Source organism: Cariama cristata, unplaced genomic scaffold, assembly GCF_000690535.1.
Source record: "Cariama cristata isolate BGI_N322 unplaced genomic scaffold, ASM69053v1 scaffold3359, whole genome shotgun sequence".
In the NCBI taxonomy this organism is placed as follows: Eukaryota; Metazoa; Chordata; class Aves; order Cariamiformes; family Cariamidae; genus Cariama; species Cariama cristata.
The window spans coordinates 1-17,401 of NW_009636177.1; the positions used below are offsets into that span (position 1 = coordinate 1).

General features: G+C 42.7%; 2 protein-coding genes across 2 annotated transcripts; one reads left to right on the plus strand and one right to left on the minus strand.

Moving 5' to 3' along the window:
* Window positions 1-468: 468 nt before the first annotated feature.
* On the plus strand, window positions 469-1,978 carry NHP2L1 (NHP2 non-histone chromosome protein 2-like 1 (S. cerevisiae); the record flags this gene model as incomplete). Its single annotated transcript, XM_009707813.1, has 2 exons — window positions 469-589; window positions 1,454-1,978. Coding segments are annotated over 2 exons (384 nt in total), but the record flags the coding sequence as incomplete, so codon positions are not given.
* A 2,829-nt stretch (window positions 1,979-4,807) lies between these two features.
* On the minus strand, window positions 4,808-17,378 carry XRCC6 (X-ray repair complementing defective repair in Chinese hamster cells 6; the record flags this gene model as incomplete). Its single annotated transcript, XM_009707814.1, has 11 exons — window positions 4,808-5,303; window positions 6,049-6,162; window positions 7,117-7,217; window positions 7,897-8,026; window positions 8,927-9,088; window positions 10,181-10,349; window positions 11,579-11,765; window positions 13,119-13,302; window positions 14,156-14,410; window positions 16,176-16,314; window positions 17,265-17,378. Coding segments are annotated over 11 exons (1,752 nt in total), but the record flags the coding sequence as incomplete, so codon positions are not given.
* Window positions 17,379-17,401: the final 23 nt, after the last annotated feature.

Below are 17,401 nucleotides of genomic sequence, written 5' to 3' on the forward strand. Positions count from 1 at the left end.
TGCCGGTTGTGACTTCGTCGCTGTTCCGCTACGCCATTGATGTTAACGTTTAGAAGCTATTTGTAATTTGCAGAAATAAACCCGATGTGTGCTCTTCTCGGGGTTTCTTCAAAAATTCATGTCTGAGCTTGTTAATTTGCTGCAGGCAGGAGCTTGTTCCTTGTGCACCGAAACGCTTCATTTTATGTAGTGTTTGTGGTAGCAAAAGGCTGAAAACTACCCCTAGTTTGCAGGATCTAAACTGGCTGGCTGGGCGAGCAGAGATAACTGTCTACTTTGAACGTGAGAAGAATCCCTTTTTATAAATAAAACCCAGTGGGATTTTTAACGTACGTGCCGAGCAATTGAGAATGGTGAGGTGACTCCAGCAGCCAATATACGCGTTGGACGTGATGCCTCCGTAGTGTTATTCAGAACAAAGCCCCTGTTGCTCCTGTTGTAATACTCTTTACTTTTTCCTTTTTCTAGAGTGAGGCAGAAGTGAATCCCAAAGCTTACCCCCTGGCTGATGCACAGCTCACCAAAACGCTGCTGGATCTTGTGCAGCAATCCTGCAACTACAAGCAGCTCCGTAAGGGAGCTAATGAAGGTGAGACCTGTGTGTTGTGAAGTGCGCTAGAAATCATAGCGAGGATTTTGTGAGCAGCTGTGGCTAGAAATTGGAATTGGCTTTTCTCCAGCAGTGGGCCACTAATGTTACAGAGATCTGGACACTGCAAGTGTCCTTCTCCTCCTTCCTTCTAGCCTGTGATGTTCAGGAGCAGAACTAAGCTGTAATCTTTTCAGCATTTATATACAGTTCTGGTAAATGCCCAGACTGCGTTCCTGGTGCATGTCCTGTGATCATGCATACTTCAGTGGTGCGGTACTGGGATTACCAGATGCCTAGCCAATTTAGAATCATAAAAAGATCTGGGTTTGAGGGGAGCTCTGGAGGTCTCTAGTGCAACCTCCTCAGAGAATGGCTCCCTTCACAGTTGGAGCAGGTTGCTCAGGGCTTTGCCTAGTCAAACTTTTAAAAAACCCCAATCCCTAAGGATAGAAACTCCACATTCTCTCAAGATCCATGTCCCATGCCTTAAACCCCTCTCATAAGGGGGTGAGGGAACTATAAAATTCCAGCATGTCCCCGGAATCTTCCTGAGGCAACAGTCACAGTCTGCAACCTGTGCACTCACGAGGACAGCCTGGCTCCAACTTCTCTGCAATCCCCTTGAAGTAGTAGAAGACAGCAGCCGCATCCTCCCCACTCCCTCCTCGGTCCTCTCTTCTCCAAGCTAAAGAAACCCAGCTCCCTCAGTCCCCCCTCATCTGGGGTGCCTCCCAGCCCCCTACCCGTCGGCAGCCCTGGGCTGGCCTCGCTTCCCTGTGAACCTCTCCATCTCCTGAAGTTGTTTTTCATTAGGTGTGCTTTCTGGAAGGACCTGGACTTACTCTTCAGGTTTTTTTACAGCCACCAAGACACTGAACCGAGGGATAGCAGAGTTCATTGTGATGGCGGCAGATGCAGAGCCCTTGGAGATCATCCTGCACCTCCCTCTCCTCTGCGAGGACAAGAACGTACCTTATGTGTTTGTGCGCTCCAAGCAAGCCCTGGGCCGGGCGTGTGGCGTTTCCCGGCCTGTCATCGCCTGCTCCATCACCATCAAGGAGGGATCACAGCTAAAGCCTCAGATCCAGTCTGTTCAGCAAGCTATAGAAAGACTGTTGGTCTAAATGGCCATGAGTTTTAAGTGTGTGTGGAATAGGAAAGTTGAAGTCAGGGGGAATTAATGTCTAGCTTCAGTTGATTATAGTTTTGATACCAGTGTTTCATTTCAAAACACGACATTTTTGTTTAATAATGGCTTAATTCTTAGTGTTTCAGCCTCTCCTCCCCCCTCTTTTCTATTATCCCACTCCAACACATTCATTTTCATTGTATTACTTCTCAAAAAGTGATTGTACAACTGTATTTCCTGTTTGATGTTTAAAAAAAAAAAGGAAAAACAAACAAACAAAACCAACACCCCCCCCCCTTACCTCCATGTTTGCCTGCTCAGGGCTTTTTTTTAACCCACCCAGGAGCTTCCTCTGCATTGCAGTATTTCTGCTAAGCTTCAGCCTCCACCAGCTGTGAGTAACTCTGTGTTTCGGAATGGTTTTGTCTACTGCAGATAAGGTGGGTCAGTTCCCTGCACAGCGTGTGCGCGTAGGCTGCTGGAGTTGTTGCTTTAAGTGACGGAGCAGCATAGACCCACATATAAGGCAGGCAGCGGCTACTGCGAGTAGCGGACGGAGCCAAGATGAGTACACATAGCACAACCCTTCTCCTTGAAACCAGACCAGAGACTTCTGTAAGAGGTGTACGGGGAGCAGAAATCTTGTGGCAATGCACAAGGGGAAATCTCTTCTCTTACTTATTTTTAAATACTGACTTTTTAAGAAAAATAAAATTGCTGACAAAGCTAAATATAATTGTCATTCCCTCGTGGAAGCATTTGCAATTAACTGAAGTGTTCCTGCCTGTAAAGCTAAACTCAGAGATTGCTTACAGGCTATTGCAGCGCAGTAGTTTGTACTCCTTCAGGTTTTTTTCCGTGGACTGTATCAATGAGCTTGGGCTTCCTAGGGAATTTACAAAACGTGGTAGAGAGTAGCCTGTGGTGGCTGGCAAATACCCTACATTTGGCTGATAATTATAAAAAGATTCTCATGCTTTTAGGGAAGCTACTGTACTGCAGTCACTTGACTGAAGATGAGCCCTGTAAGTCATGGCCAAGACAACGGAAAGCAAGTAATTTTCAGAGAAATCAACCTGTGTCTGAAGAAGAGAATGCTAGATAATCTTGTGTTCTGGAAAAGCGTGAAGCACCACCAGCATTCTGGATTAGCGGTGGTTTTATGGAGCTAGCTTTAGTTAAATGCATATTGTATAATAAATCCGCTCACTGCTCTGAGCAGAAGAGTCTACACCTCTGTGTTGGAATGGGTCGTATCAAACCTGTCTTCTATTGCAGGACGCCAAAGCAAAGCTAGCGTGGAAAGACCCAATAGGTACAATAGCAGAAGGGAAAACCAGTTCTCCTGTTAATATTTCCACGGAGGCACTAGCTTCATACCTTCAGTAAGTACATCCCAAGCAGATGAAATCAGCTCGTAAAGTCTGAAGACAAATAATGTCTGTGTATTTTTGAAAGTGGCCAATAACAGTAATATCCTTGCTGAGGTGAACTTAATACAAAGATTTTGGAATCCCTTCATTTGTATGAGGTTTAGAAAAGCTGCTGTTCCCTTCGTCTGATGCTGACTGTTGAGCTAGTTGTGTTTAAAACCACAACTTTGCAAAGGATTTGCCCTACTGTACCATGCCAAGATAGCTGATGTAAGACAAAGCACTTAAGGAGCAGAAATAAAGGATTCTTGAGCAAGCAAAACTGTCTCACTTTCTGCTCTGAAGCCTTCCATCCCCATCCCTTTTAAACTTCTGCTTAATGCGATGGCCCGCTATTAAAAAAAGAAAAAGCCAGCAGGAAGATCTAATAACTTAGAACAAACATGCCACAATCATCCAAAGCCTGGCCCATGCTGTGCCAAGAGAGAAGTTCACGAGGGCATTTGGGGAATGAAGATTCACAGAATTAAGGACAGGATAGTCTCACTGTTTTATTGGTGGTCGTCTTGCTAAGATGAGCATTTACAGAAACTTCTTTGCCAAAGGGCAAAATAAATGGATTGCTTAGACAAATCTTTATTAAAAATAACTACTATAATGCAGGCTGATTGAAAGTATAATTGAGTACGTAGCTTCAGTACTGCAGAGCTCAATGTGGGCTAGCTGCTTTTCCGAGAGGAGCTGTGGAGGTGGAAGTGAGCAGCGTGCTGGCACAGCTAGGGTGGTCACACAGTGCCAAGACAGTGGTCAGAGCTGGCTCCGATACATGTGCCACATGTATATCACACGTATGACTTAATTCTTCAGTAAGTTGCCTGATAGTTTGTGTGCCAAACATAAGAATCCCTGAACGCTTAAAACACCACGCAGACCAAAATGGACACCTCACGTATCCCATGTTTGCATCCCGTAGAAAGCTACAGTTTAGCTAAACTGTGAGTACTGTTTCCTCGAGCAAGGGCAATGACTATTTATTGGTTTTAGTCATCCTGCACTAAAAGACAGGTGGGGCATGCCAAGGGTAGAAGTTTGAAAACCAAAACATAGCCCCAGATGCAGCCTCCATAAGTATGATTAAAAAAAAATAAAAATACCGGATGTAACAAAGGCTACTCTCCAAACTTGCCATTTTTCTATTTTTAAAGCACAGATGTGAGTACAGAAGACTGCACGACACCCTGACTCATACTCGCTACAGAGGTGGAAAAGCTCTATGCCATCTCAGTAATTTAACTGGGGTAATTGCTTGCAGCCTTCCAGGGAACATGATGGGTTTTTTTTCCCCTCTTTTGAACCAGCTTTTGTTATTACCATTTAAAAATGGAAGACCTGGCTGTGCAGCTTTCTGCAGTGCTGGCTTTTTGCCCAAAGGATTGGCTACTGCTTCCCAGTAACGATTTTGTCCTTTATGATCTGCTGGTAATCTTTATAACACCGATGGTGGAAAAGAACCCAATTTGATTACAAGTACTGATACTGACTGGTGGTTTTGGAGAGTAGGAGAGTGATATACCGCATTTATACCCTCTGTTTGCACACAAACTTGACCTGCTGCTTGAACTCACGTGGTGCTACTAACACAGATCATTCTGTTTTCTTACTCACATTGAAGTGAGTTTGGCTGTGTTGATGGTGCAAAGATGGTACAGGCAGTGTTGCAAAGCACGAAGTCCAAAATAAGTTTTATTAAGAAACCAGGAAGGCACAACTGTGTTCCCTTGCAGTGGGTGACCTGAGTTAGCAGCAAATTTAATTCTGCCTTTAGCTACTGTGAACAGAATCCAAATTTGCAGAGATGTTTCACAACTAAAGAGTAAAAAATTTCTCCACTGCTAGATTCAGCAACATTTAGTCGCCTTCTCCTCCACAGCAAGATTAAACAGACACAGCATCCACATAAAACAACCAAAATTTTAAGCAGACAGACGTCAACCAGGGCCTTCCGCTCCTGCTTAGTGCTCATTAAAGTACTCAGTTAACGCGTCCATGAGCTCCTGCTTCTTCCCCCCACCCTTCAGCCCGTAAAGCCTGCATGCATCCTTCAGAACAGGTACCGTCAGCTTGCCTAGAGTGCCCTTCCGCACATGACTCCGCAGTTCATCTTTTGAGAGTTCTACCTTGGGCCTCTTCTCCAGTTGACTATCAGAAGCTAGAAAGATAAATTTTAGATCACCAAGATTTTAAAAAGTTTCTTAATAGAAAGACATCAACGTTCCTTACACATACCACAGTTAACAGCCAGTAGCACAGGGTACTTTAACAGCTACCTACATACTCACAGACCTAGTTTCCACATTTTAAGAAGCACGTCACTCACTACGATAAGTCATGTAGTATTTCATCGATAGGAGTGTTCTGATGGAAACCCCTAAATGAAGCTTTTAAGGGATTCTCATCGAGACAGAAGAATGCAATGATTCGACAGGGAGCTCAGCTAACTGACACTCCCACTTCAAGCAGAGTTTCATAGACTGCCAAACTACACACTTACTTCAGCATTACTTAAACATTTAGCCCTAAAGATGCCCATTGCTAAACAGCCCATGCATAAAAGTCTGTTTCCTCACTAACACAAATGGAAAGCATAAATGATTTTACTACTCTGCCATAAAAAACAAAGTTATTAAAAAAATACGTATTTTGCAATCATTTAGCCACATTGCTTCATATACTTCACTATGCAGTTTCTCATTCCAGCAGTTCTCCAAATGGATACCACAATATCCTCTACTCCCTAAGAATCACCACTCGACATAAACCCACTTTGTTATGAAGATGAGTAAAGAGAGTCGTTTTACAGGCAGCTTCTTTAAACTATGAGACAAATTGAAAACAAAGAAGCTTCTAAACTGAATACAGACACCATGTTGTGTGTCTGCACCATCATTACTTACCTTGTTTTCGCTTTACAGCCTTCCCATCAGGATTGTAGTCAGGGGGATAAACCAGCTGCTTAAACTCCTCCACCAGGTTGCCCAGCCTGCGGTTCATCTCTTCAGCCTTTGGCACTGGCAAAAGAGAAAGATTTGCCTTCTCAAAAACAGAGCGATCACAGGGAAGTCTAAACAAGGCCATCACCAGATACAATTGTGCTTCTGTAATAACGAGCAGGCAAGCATCTTGCAAGCATGCAAAATACAAAGACCTATGTTATGATAGTCACAAATGAGAAATTCACAGCTCTTGGTAAAACCAAGAGTTTGTATTTTACATCTGTAATGGACTCGCACATATCCCTGAACAGGAAATACATATGCAGAACAAAACTGACACGGTGGAAGTGATGTAAAAGATCTCCTACCTGGTTGCACTGTTACCCAGGTCTAATCTCAGATATTTAAAATACAGCAGGTTACTATCTAAGGTTGCAAGTAGTTCGAGGCAGAACAGCTTGTTTCTGTCATGTATTTGTACGATATCTAGCACGGGGACCTAGATTATTTGTTAGGTATCACTTCAGGAGAGACAAATAACTACTCTAACACTATTCCTGGAGTACAACATAATTTTAAACAAGGAATTTCCCCTTCAGGAGTAGGTTTCTATCCTTTGACAAGGTATTCTTACAGAAAAACTCTCACAGCCACGAGGTGGCATCATCGCCTCCTAGCAGGATAATTCTCAAAGTAATTCTGCCCATTTATCAGGTACTGAAACATTGTAATTAGACTCTTGAAGAGAGGAATTTCACAGAAAACATTTGTCACCATAGAAAAAAGGTGATTCAATTTAATTCTGGAGGGTAAAGGGAACAATTTTTCCTTTATCGTAAAAGTGATAGCATTAGAAAGTAAGGTTTTAGTATTTCAGAATGGACACATCCAGAGTTCTTCATCTTGGAACTGCACACAACTGAAATATTTTTTAAAAGACATTTGGGTTTGTAGTAGCATATCTCCGACTTAGCACAAAGTCAAGAACCCTCTACCCCACCTCCCTTCACACCCACCAACAATTCTCACTTGTAAGATCCTCAGCTTGTTCTGGTTCCATCATACCCAGCGCCAAAGCCTCCAGATTCCTGAAATGCTGCTGCAAAACTGGGTTCTCAAAGCTGTCAGTCCTGTCAAGAATCCCCCAAAATGTCAATGCATGCTAAGAAGACAGACAAGACACATAAGATCTACCACGAACTTATATCAAAGTAAAATTTCCCTCTTTCCCACACAGCACGGCACCTCAACAGAAGAATTGCTTTTCCTCTTTTCAGTTACCTGCTGAATCCCTACCCTGTCATGCACCAACATTAGAAAGCTGCGTGAGACTTCAAAAGCTGTGCGAGACAAACGGAGACGGTGGCATTCTACTTTAGTAGCAGTTATGCTACTTTCCACATACCTAGGAAAAATATCTCCTGTAAAAGCACTTCATAAAATTTATCCTAGCTATAATGAAAAAGGCCTAACTATTCTCTCTAAAGTGCTCTAATTAAAACGATCCAGATCTGACCTGCAATAGATTGGCAGAACCACAATAAAATGTGATACCTCTGCAACAAATGACAACAGCCCAGAGAACAAGAGCAATTCTTTATAGAACTCCAGAATGTGCTACATAAAGCATGTGGCGCCTGGGTATTCAGAATGATTAAGAATAAAGTTTGGACAAAGCTAGTGCAAAGGGAAGCAATTTGCATCAAAATACATCAAAATCTCATCTCGTGGCCACCACATGTGCAACAGAGCAAGCAATAGTGTTGTGCTTTCTTCCCCATCCCACCCCTGCACGCTATCTCCATGTACCTGTATTTGAACCGGAGTTTTTGAATTATTTCCTTCATTTTGTCCACCTGCTCTCGACTGGCTGGCACCTTTTCTGTAAAATCAACATTCCGTTTGTCATCTGCATAGGGTAGGAAAATGATGTGGAAACCTACACAGAAGAGAGGGAGCAAAAGAACAGTTATACAGAACTACGGCCTCAAAACAATAATTTATGGGAAAGACCAAGATGCTTATTATCGAGGTCTGACAACTCCAAACTAGGTAGCTATTTTGTTGTAAACAACAGCAATCCATAATACTCCCTAGTAGCTACAGCATGACACTCAATCCCAATCTCAGTGTATATAACCAACAGCACTAATGGCTTTTTGAAAGAAATGCAAACTAAACGCGTAGCTAAGAACTGGGTATTTGTGACTTGCTTTCTTGGCAAGAGATCAGCTTGTCCGCCTTCCCCATCTCTCACTGGATATAAGCTTGAAAAAGGCTTGTTTGAAAATTAAGTTAATGCCCACATATTATTTCTGAAATGTTTTACTTTGTACACAAGCAGTGTTATTTCCCTACTTTGCATGCTCCCAGAAGAGGATTTTCCAGTTAAAGAGGTGAGAAAATGCAAAAGAACAAGAGTTCGCCTTTGCTCCCGAATCATTCCCCACTCAGCTGATAAGGTGTGAGGCTTAGTATGCGAGATTATTTATTTAAGACTTTAAAATGTATCCAAGGATACAATAAAATTCAGGGAAAGACATTCTGTCTAGTCAGCAAACAGAAAAAAGGGCTTTTGATTTTTAGGTCAGTTACTTGAATCTGCTAAAAAGCAGCAGGGAAAATACTGTAGCCATGCTATACCTGAGCAAGCACTGATGCAAATGGGTTTTTAAAAAGAGATTCAACATCAGATGCTTACTATGACAAAACTGAAGAAAAGGGACGTTGGAAAGCACTCTCAGTCTTAAGGGGAGCAGCACTAAGAATATTTTCATGCTATACAGGACACTATGATGCTGACTGCATTCAATCATGCAGAGAAAGGCTCTTCCCATACCTGGAGGGGCTATCTGCACTTTCTGCTCATCCAGCTCTTCCTCCTGGGGAACCAGGGCCACAAAGCGAGGAGGAGTGTTCCGGCGGGCGGTAAATCTGCACAGTACCATCACCTCCCTCTCCAAGCACTTCATCAATAAGGCATTAAATAGCGTTGTACTCCCTGCAAAGACAAGACTGTACCGGTCAGACTGACAGCTTTGCTCTTTTGTTCAGGAATGTAACTCTAGATATTACAGTTTCAAAACGTGTGACTTCTTTGAAATACGTGCAATATTGCAGAGGTAAAAAGCAACTTTTGCAAGGAGAAGCCCTCAAAAATGACAATGTTAGTGTCTCTCCTGACCAGTCTGGTGAAAGAAATCACTAGCATCTGAGTGACTGAAAATTGGAAACAGGTATCTACAAAGCCTCTTTCTGGCCTGGTGGGACATCACAGGACCTTTTGCAGAAGTAACACAGCAAGAATTCAGACTGCAATATTCATCTCGAGGCACACGTTTGCTTTGTATTTTAGCAGATACAGTGGTCAGGAAAAGACTGACATATAAGCAAGGTGTTTGGTTCAGAAAACTGCTAAGCTGGAGAAGCTAGGGTAAAGGTTCTTCTTTAGTCAGACACTGCAAAGCATCTGGTCATAACTCAGCCCTCTTTATCCACCGGTAGATTGAGGAGCTAGAGTTTTTTCTTTACTCTTGCAGCTTGGGATGGGTTAATGCTCCATTTCTAGATAAAGAGACTTATATATACACATAAAAAGGGATGAAAAAGCAGTCCGAAGCATCTTCTCCTCTCTTTACAAGCCCATAAAGTGCTGTTAATTCAACCATACTTCCTGAGTATTATGTTTCCACTCCTAGCTGATACAGACTTAAAAATAGCAGTTTTCTTCACTGGCTTGGGTTTTGGTTAGTTTGGGGGTTTTTTAACCACCTTTGCCTTCTTGTCAGGTACCAGGATCCTCCACTTTCATGAATGACAAAACCAAATATTTTGGGACTACATCTGCATAGATGGATTAGCTGCTTGTCACGATAACGAAACACGAAGCCCAATCACCTCTCTGCTATTGAAGAAAACAGGAACTAACTGCAGCCGAGAGGGGCAGTAACAGTTAATTCTATCCTTGTTAATATTAGCAAGTTTTTAAGTTGGACAAAGGTTTTACACTCAATGATCTCCACTCAAACACACTATGAATCAGCTGGTTACCCTAATGCAAGGCACTGAACGTTCTCTTGCCATATTTACTCACCACTTACTAGGGACTCCTCAGGATAAATGAACTGGGAGGGCTTGATATGGTGGTGCTGTTTTAGCATCGAAAGTGGTTTGAAGCCAATCACAAACAAGCCCGGAGAATCAAACCGTTTTAATTCTTCTGTTTCCTCTTTCTCCAGCACAATCTGGCGATTTCCATACGTCTAAACCAGGGAAGAGCAGACAGTAGTACTGTCAGCATAAAAAAATTGGGGGGGGGTGGTGGCAGGAAGAGGATGCAATTGCTGTCTTCCACTACTGAAAAGGAGGTTATAGACAAGACAGAGCAAACTCTCACCATTAGTGCACAGTGAAATGGCAAGTCACAGTCTGTGACCATGATCCCAAGGCAAATTCCGCCTGGACATTAGCAAACTGCACTTTCCTAAGACAATGGTTAAGCCCTGGCCCAGAGAGGCTGTCATATCTCATCCCTGGAGTTCTTCAGAGCTGTCCCAAACCAACCCTGAGCGACCTGATCTGGTTTTGTGAGTCTTGCTCTGGGCTGGGTTGGATCAGACATTTTAGAGGTCCTGTCTGAAAATGTCCTAAACTTGCTTCAGCAGATGCACGTCAGCTACCTATTCCTAGCAGAAACGCGACCGAGAAACAACGCTTTTGAAGCATCGCTCATACCTGACAAAAAACCCCAAACCATATTGTAGTCCAGCTACTGAAGTTAGACGGCAGGGCTTAATGCTCAGCTTTCTGTTCACCTCCTGTACTTTATGTCAAGAAACTAACGTCCAGTATAAATAAACTTCGTATTTAATCTTAAGACAACAACTTTAAGAGCCTTTGGCATGGAAGGACACACAAAGTGCGCTTGTGACAATATACCTAGCAACTGCATATCCTGCTTTGAAATAAGGCTGTGCCTGAACAGAACATGACATTCAATCCACATCAGGCAAACTAACAAGCAGGAAGGCAAAGCAAAGAATAACAAAAACCAAAGGTAATATGCCTTTTTGTTGTTGTTTTGTTTGGAAAAGAGCTCCAACCCCTGCCCTGTGATTCACATTTGTATGTTTAATAAACTGGACAAAATCTGTTCCTAATGAATCCAAAGAGAACACCAGCAGCAATAGCACAAGACCACCTAAGGTCAGGCTCTGACAACCTGGTCCTGCCTTACAGAAAGAAATGATCTGTGTTCCCAAGTGCACTTCCACCAGCGGCTACGCTTTCCCTTGACAGTCACGCCAGAGAAAGAACCCACTCTCACTCTGCATAGCTTACAAAGCGACCAGGCTATCCTCAGGGGCATGCAGATGTAAATATTGCTGCATTTGATCTTGAAAGTGAAATACATATAAAAGCAGCAAGAGAATCAGCATCTCTCCCCCTATCACAGAGACAGGAAAAAGCAGGCACAGAATCAATACATCACCTGAGCCCTTTTTGTGTCACTAGGCAGGAGCAAGCTGCCTGTTTTTCCATTAAACGTCCTTGTTTTTGTTTTAACCGGTTCATTAGTTTCCCGATAAAGCTTCACCGGATAGGGCTTATAAGCTTTTTGAATAAGGTTGTAAACGCCAACAGAAAGCGACAGATCTTTGCTCAGATGCAGATTTAACCTGTGTAAAAAAAGCAGATACAGACTTGAGACTTCCAAAAGAAAACTTCTGCAAAAGAAAGTCACCTCGTCAAATAACGTATTTTCTCTCACCTCCTCCTATTCTCCTCTCCCAAAATCGCATGTATCTCTGGAAACATACTATTACTTGAGTCATCATCTCACTTGTATAAAAACATTCCTGCAATGGTGTCACTTCTGGTCATAAAAAATGATTTAAACACAAATAATTTACCATATTTCTTTGACCTTTTTTCACTCTGAAGGGCAGCTATGCTCAAGCAGAGCACACGACAAGTTCACATTTGGGCACTCCACTTGTGCCTAATGCAATGTGACCTCTGAATTCACACAGCTGTTCACGCAGAAGGCAAAATTCCCCCAAAGAACCCCATCAAGACAAACGATATGACGATTTAAGGGAAAAAAAAATCATCAGAAGTTAGAAAAAATTCAGAAGTAAAGGTTTAAAATTGGAGGTAGTCTTCAAGTTCTGAGAGCAGAACAATGAATTACTGTGAATGTCACTTCCTCTCCTCTAAAAGGTATCACTGGTAGGGGATTCTTCTCTCTCAGTTATTAGAAAACTTGAGGAACATTTCCAGAAAAGGAAAATAAAGCTGTGAGCAGGAGCAAGAATCCCAGTGACAACACCTCAGGCTGGGATTTTTTTTAATATATGTTAAAAAAACACTAGGCTGTGAAGTTAATTCCCTTACTGTGCTTCCATATCGTTCTGCTATGAACTCACTCTTTAAAAAACCCAACTGTTATGGAGTACGTGGTTCCAAAAATACTTTCTATCTGCTTTGTCAAGATCCCTTTAATCTCTCTGTAAGTATCTCTAATCTTTCAGTAGGAGATCAGAAATATCAAGGCTGTGTGAATCCACACCAAGTGCCTAGACAGACTGGCCACATATAACTATTTATTAATAGGCCAAAATACCTACCAGTTACATTGCGGTGAATTTTTTCTAATACTAGTAAGAAAAGCCTCATTTCAATCAGATTTCACTATAAACTAACTATTTTACATGTTGCAGATTTTTTGTAAGCGTTTTACTTGGCAATGATGTCATTTTTTGAAAATTTCTGGCCAAGCTCAACATAGGAGATGTCACATAGAGGAAAAAAGGAGGCCTAGCTTCACTCTCCACTCTTCTCATCCACCAAGGACAAATATCCTTGGGAGCTATGGAAGAAACACAAATCTTGGACTAAGGAATTAAGACTGAGGAATGTAAGCACTGATGCCTTATAGACCAATCACTCCAGAAGAGGGAGGTGAGATGCAGTCTGAAAAATAACATCAGGTGCCTCCATTGCATTAAATATCATAACTAGGCACAAACCTGACTGAAGTCCGTTTCTTTGACTCCTTTGCTCGTACTTTCTTCATGAGATGTTCCAGTTTCTCCGACTCCTCAGGATGGATCCCAAGATCCTCATCCTCTGCTATGTTTATGATATCCCTGTAGAACAAAGAGATATCGAACCCTCCAGGCTTCTTCAAGTGCATCAAGTCCAGGATGATACCTAGAAACAAAGTGAGAGATAGGAGGAGGATCACAGAAACTGCTTTTTTTCCTCACATCAGCATGTTTCTCAGCACTCTCAGATTTCTCTAAGCAAAGAATTTAAGCAAGAATAAGCTCCAAATTGTCATCTGCACCAGATGTGAAGTTTTCTAGGGAAAAAAGGCATTCTTCAACTTCAGTCAAAACAACATAGCATAGAAAATGTTTCCTCCCTAATTAAGAATCTGGACAATATTGTGTTTGAAACAGCTCTGACAAGCTCCTATAAAACATAATCTTACCTCAGGCACAGAGAGAAGTAATGAGTTCAGAAATTCCTCTTTCCCAGTTATAAGGGCTAATGGATTAAGGAAGCCTCACAGCTTCTATATCGAGCACATCTGCTGAACTCCAAAAACACTGGTTATCTCAGCTACATAGTTGAGCTAACAAAGCATTTGCTCTCTAGTCTCTGAGCTCAGGTTGCTGTTCTTCAACTAATTCAAAATGGAGCCATTAAAGTAATTTTCCCTTTGTGTTAACTTAGTGTTATTATTCCCTCCCTGGAAAATGGTGGAACAATGAAATAAAGTAGAGTTTGTTTTCTATGGCCCCCTCAAGTCCTGCTTGATGCTATCAGAGCAGAAAAAGAGATCTTAGAAAATAAGTATTAGTTGTTGGATACCAGATTGGATAATGGATTTTCTAATTTAGATTAGATACCAAATTTCTAATTTAGAAAGCTTCAGAAAGATTCCACAGTTCCGATGATTTTACATTCTTTTTCCATCACAAACTTGCAATGCAGTTAACATCTGCTGCGAGGATACATCACTTTTATTCTGCCTGAAATTAAAGGTGAAAATAATGACCTGTGTCTCTCAGATCACCAGCTCTCGTCCTGGCCAGCTTGGCTTTAGCGCTGTCATTGGCATGAGGGTCATCCTCGTTGGTGAAGAGCATGATCCTTTTGTGGCTCAGCCTGACTCGGACATCACTGAAGAGATTAGAGCAGGCCCAGAGTGCTTCACCCAGGGAATAGTCAGCATTGTGACCAAAGGTCTCACGGAAACATACTCGTCCTTTGTCTCCCATGTATTCGTCCAGCTCCAGAACACGCTTTGCACCTATGAGGGATAACAGCATTCACATGCATTAAAAATACTGAAAGAAGCACCGCAAACTCTTCTAAATATGCACCGAGGGTCCCTTGCAGCTGACATCTGAGTAACGTGTGCCCTTCCAACATCTGGCTGAGAAAAACTGTTCAGCACAGCCTAACATTTGCAGTATCGCAAGCTGGTTATCGCTTGAAAGCGCCTACTAGGGCCAAGAGGACACAAAGTGTTCTGACACCAGTGTGGGACTCTTCCTGTTGGGAGAGGAAAACAGGCAGGGAAGGTGGAGAATTCCTCCTGCTCCCTTGCCCCTCACATCAGATAGAGCCAACCAAGAGGTCAGATGCAGCCACAGATCACCACGTGGAGCACAGCAACACTCAGGGCAGGTGTGGACAGCCTTTTCAAAGCTCTGCGGATTACTCCAGCCCAACTATGACTCCTTTTCCCACCTAACAGCAGCTTCTGCATTTTCTCCCATAACTTTACAAAGGGAGACAAACTTTCACTTTTCAGCTACTGCATTCCGCAGAGCTTCTTCCTTTGCCCTTCACTCAAATTCTATAGCACTTTCAAAATCTCATCTGAAAATGTCTTCCCTCCCGCCCCTTACTATTTTCTTCTCATCTCCTCAGCTGTCATCTAATTAATAGCGTAAGTGTTCATCATTATGTACTACATAGTAACTAACTATAGTATTTCCTCCTTCTCCAGAGCATGCTGCTCTCCAGGGGCAGCAAATATACAATTTTTTTCCTTTTTAACAGCATCCACCTTTCACCTGTGCTGTCTTTATCAGCATGGCGAAGCCACTGCCTCTAATGCAGGGAAAAGGGCAAGCAGGGAAGGAGAAGGAGAAAGGATGAGCGAGGAGCCTAAGGTGCTTGCTGCCAGAAAAGGGAGAAGAACCTAAGGCAGTCTCGTCAGGTCCCCGTCGTAATTAATTGTGAAACTAGGACAAGGCACAGTTCTTTCAGGAGAACCCCATGTGTTATTAAACCTGCACCTCCTAGTTAAGAAAATGAAATCAAACCTCCTCAGAGATAAAGGGTGCTATTAAAAGCTAGCAGACAAAATCCCCTCGCAAGACTCTCCACTGTCAGAGCATCTGTCACCACGAGCATGCATACTTTGCACGCCTCCTCCTACCTTTTCCAATTCAGCAACTGGCACTTGTTATCAAGCAGATGCTAGGCAATTCTAGGAAATTCTAAGAAAATGGAAGAGTTAAATTCAAGAATTGCAAAAATTATGAAAATAAGTGATGGAACACCCCAAATGCGTTAACATATTGGACAATCTGTTCTAGCTGACCCTGCTCGAGCAGGAGGGTTGGACAAGATGACTTCCAGAAATCCCATCCAACCTCAGCCATTCTGTGATATTCTCCATCAACTGCAATCGGTGGTGCCTCAGCATGTACATGTAGTTTTCTGAAGTGCAGCAGACACATGATGGGCTTTCAAGAGTTCTGCTGAGATCCTCTCAGGTTTAGCAGACAGCAAGTGAACCACCACGTTAAAATAGAAGAAAACACATGGGAAAGGGATCTGAACCAACTAAAACAAAAAAAAGCTAAGCTACCACTCAGTTTCTAAGCTTTCAATAAATTTCTAAACTTATCCCTCCTCACCAACACATCTCAGTAACAGAAACTTTTTTGTTTATCTGATAGCCCTCTGTTTCCAGAGAGATCAGTTACCAACAATGCTACTACACAGACTTCCTTACTCCATCTTTCTACATAACCTTCATATCACTTTACTGCTTTTACCTGGATTATCCAGCTCCTGAAGAACATAGATGTGCTTGAAATCTGCCGAGTTCTTGTTCTTTTCTGTACCATAGAACACGACACTTAACAGGTCCTTGTCACTACTAATAATTTTGCTGGTATACACATTCCGGATGCACTGAAAAAAAATGATCACAGGTCAAAATACGAAGAAAATCAGTAAGGGTGCAATAGTTTGGTCTTTGGCAATTAGCACTTTATACGAGTAGACTCTCGCAAACAGAAGAACTGTAACAAATGGTCTCAAGTTGCGCCAGGGGAGGTTCAGGCTCGACATTAGAAAGAACTTCTTCACTGTTAGAGTCGTTAGGCATTGGAACGGGCTCCCCAGGGAGGTGGTGGAGTCATCGTCCCTGGAGGTGTTCAAAAAACGTTTAGATGTGGCGCTTCGAGACATGGTTTAGTGGACAGGGTGGCATCAGGTATACGGTTGGACTTGATGATCTTTGAGGTCTCTTCCAACCATAATGATTCTATGATTCTATGAAAGCTAAATTTCACCAGGAGAAATGTTACAGAATAAGTTTAATCAACCTAACTTTTTAATTCTACTCTATTCTTTTAAATATAACTTGGGAACTTGTTTTTCCAGAGATTTTTTTTCTGTACACAGCCTTACATATTTTTCAGCATCATTCCCCTTCTACGCGCAAGATCAATGAAATAATTTGGAATCTTGTTTTTCCAGAGATTTTTTTCTGTACACAGCCTTACATATTTTTCAGCATCATTCCCCTTCTACGCGCAAGATCAATGAAATAATTTGGAATCTTGTTTTTCCAGAGATTTTTTTTCTGTACACAGCCTTACATATTTTCCAGCAGCATTCCCCTTCCACGCGCAAGATCAACGAGTATTTCTTACATACCCCACCCCGAAAGCAGATTGCTCCTTCTCTAAACACTTCCCTCACCAAACTCCCCACACGGCCCGTCAGGCAACAGATCTCCCCACACCCACAGCCACTCAGCAGTCCTGAGCCGGTCGCATTTCGGAGGCAGACCGACACCCCGGTAGCCAGGGGGGCCTGTTTGCGAGGCACCCCGAGGGCTCCCCGCGCAGCCTCACCTGGATGGTCACGTCAAAGGGAATCACTCCGGCCCCGTCGGACTCAAACATGGCCTTGGAGGCATCGACTAAGAAAATGAGGCTGTCCCGACCCGAGAACCTGTAATCCGCTAAGGAATGGGAGCGGGGAAACAGTT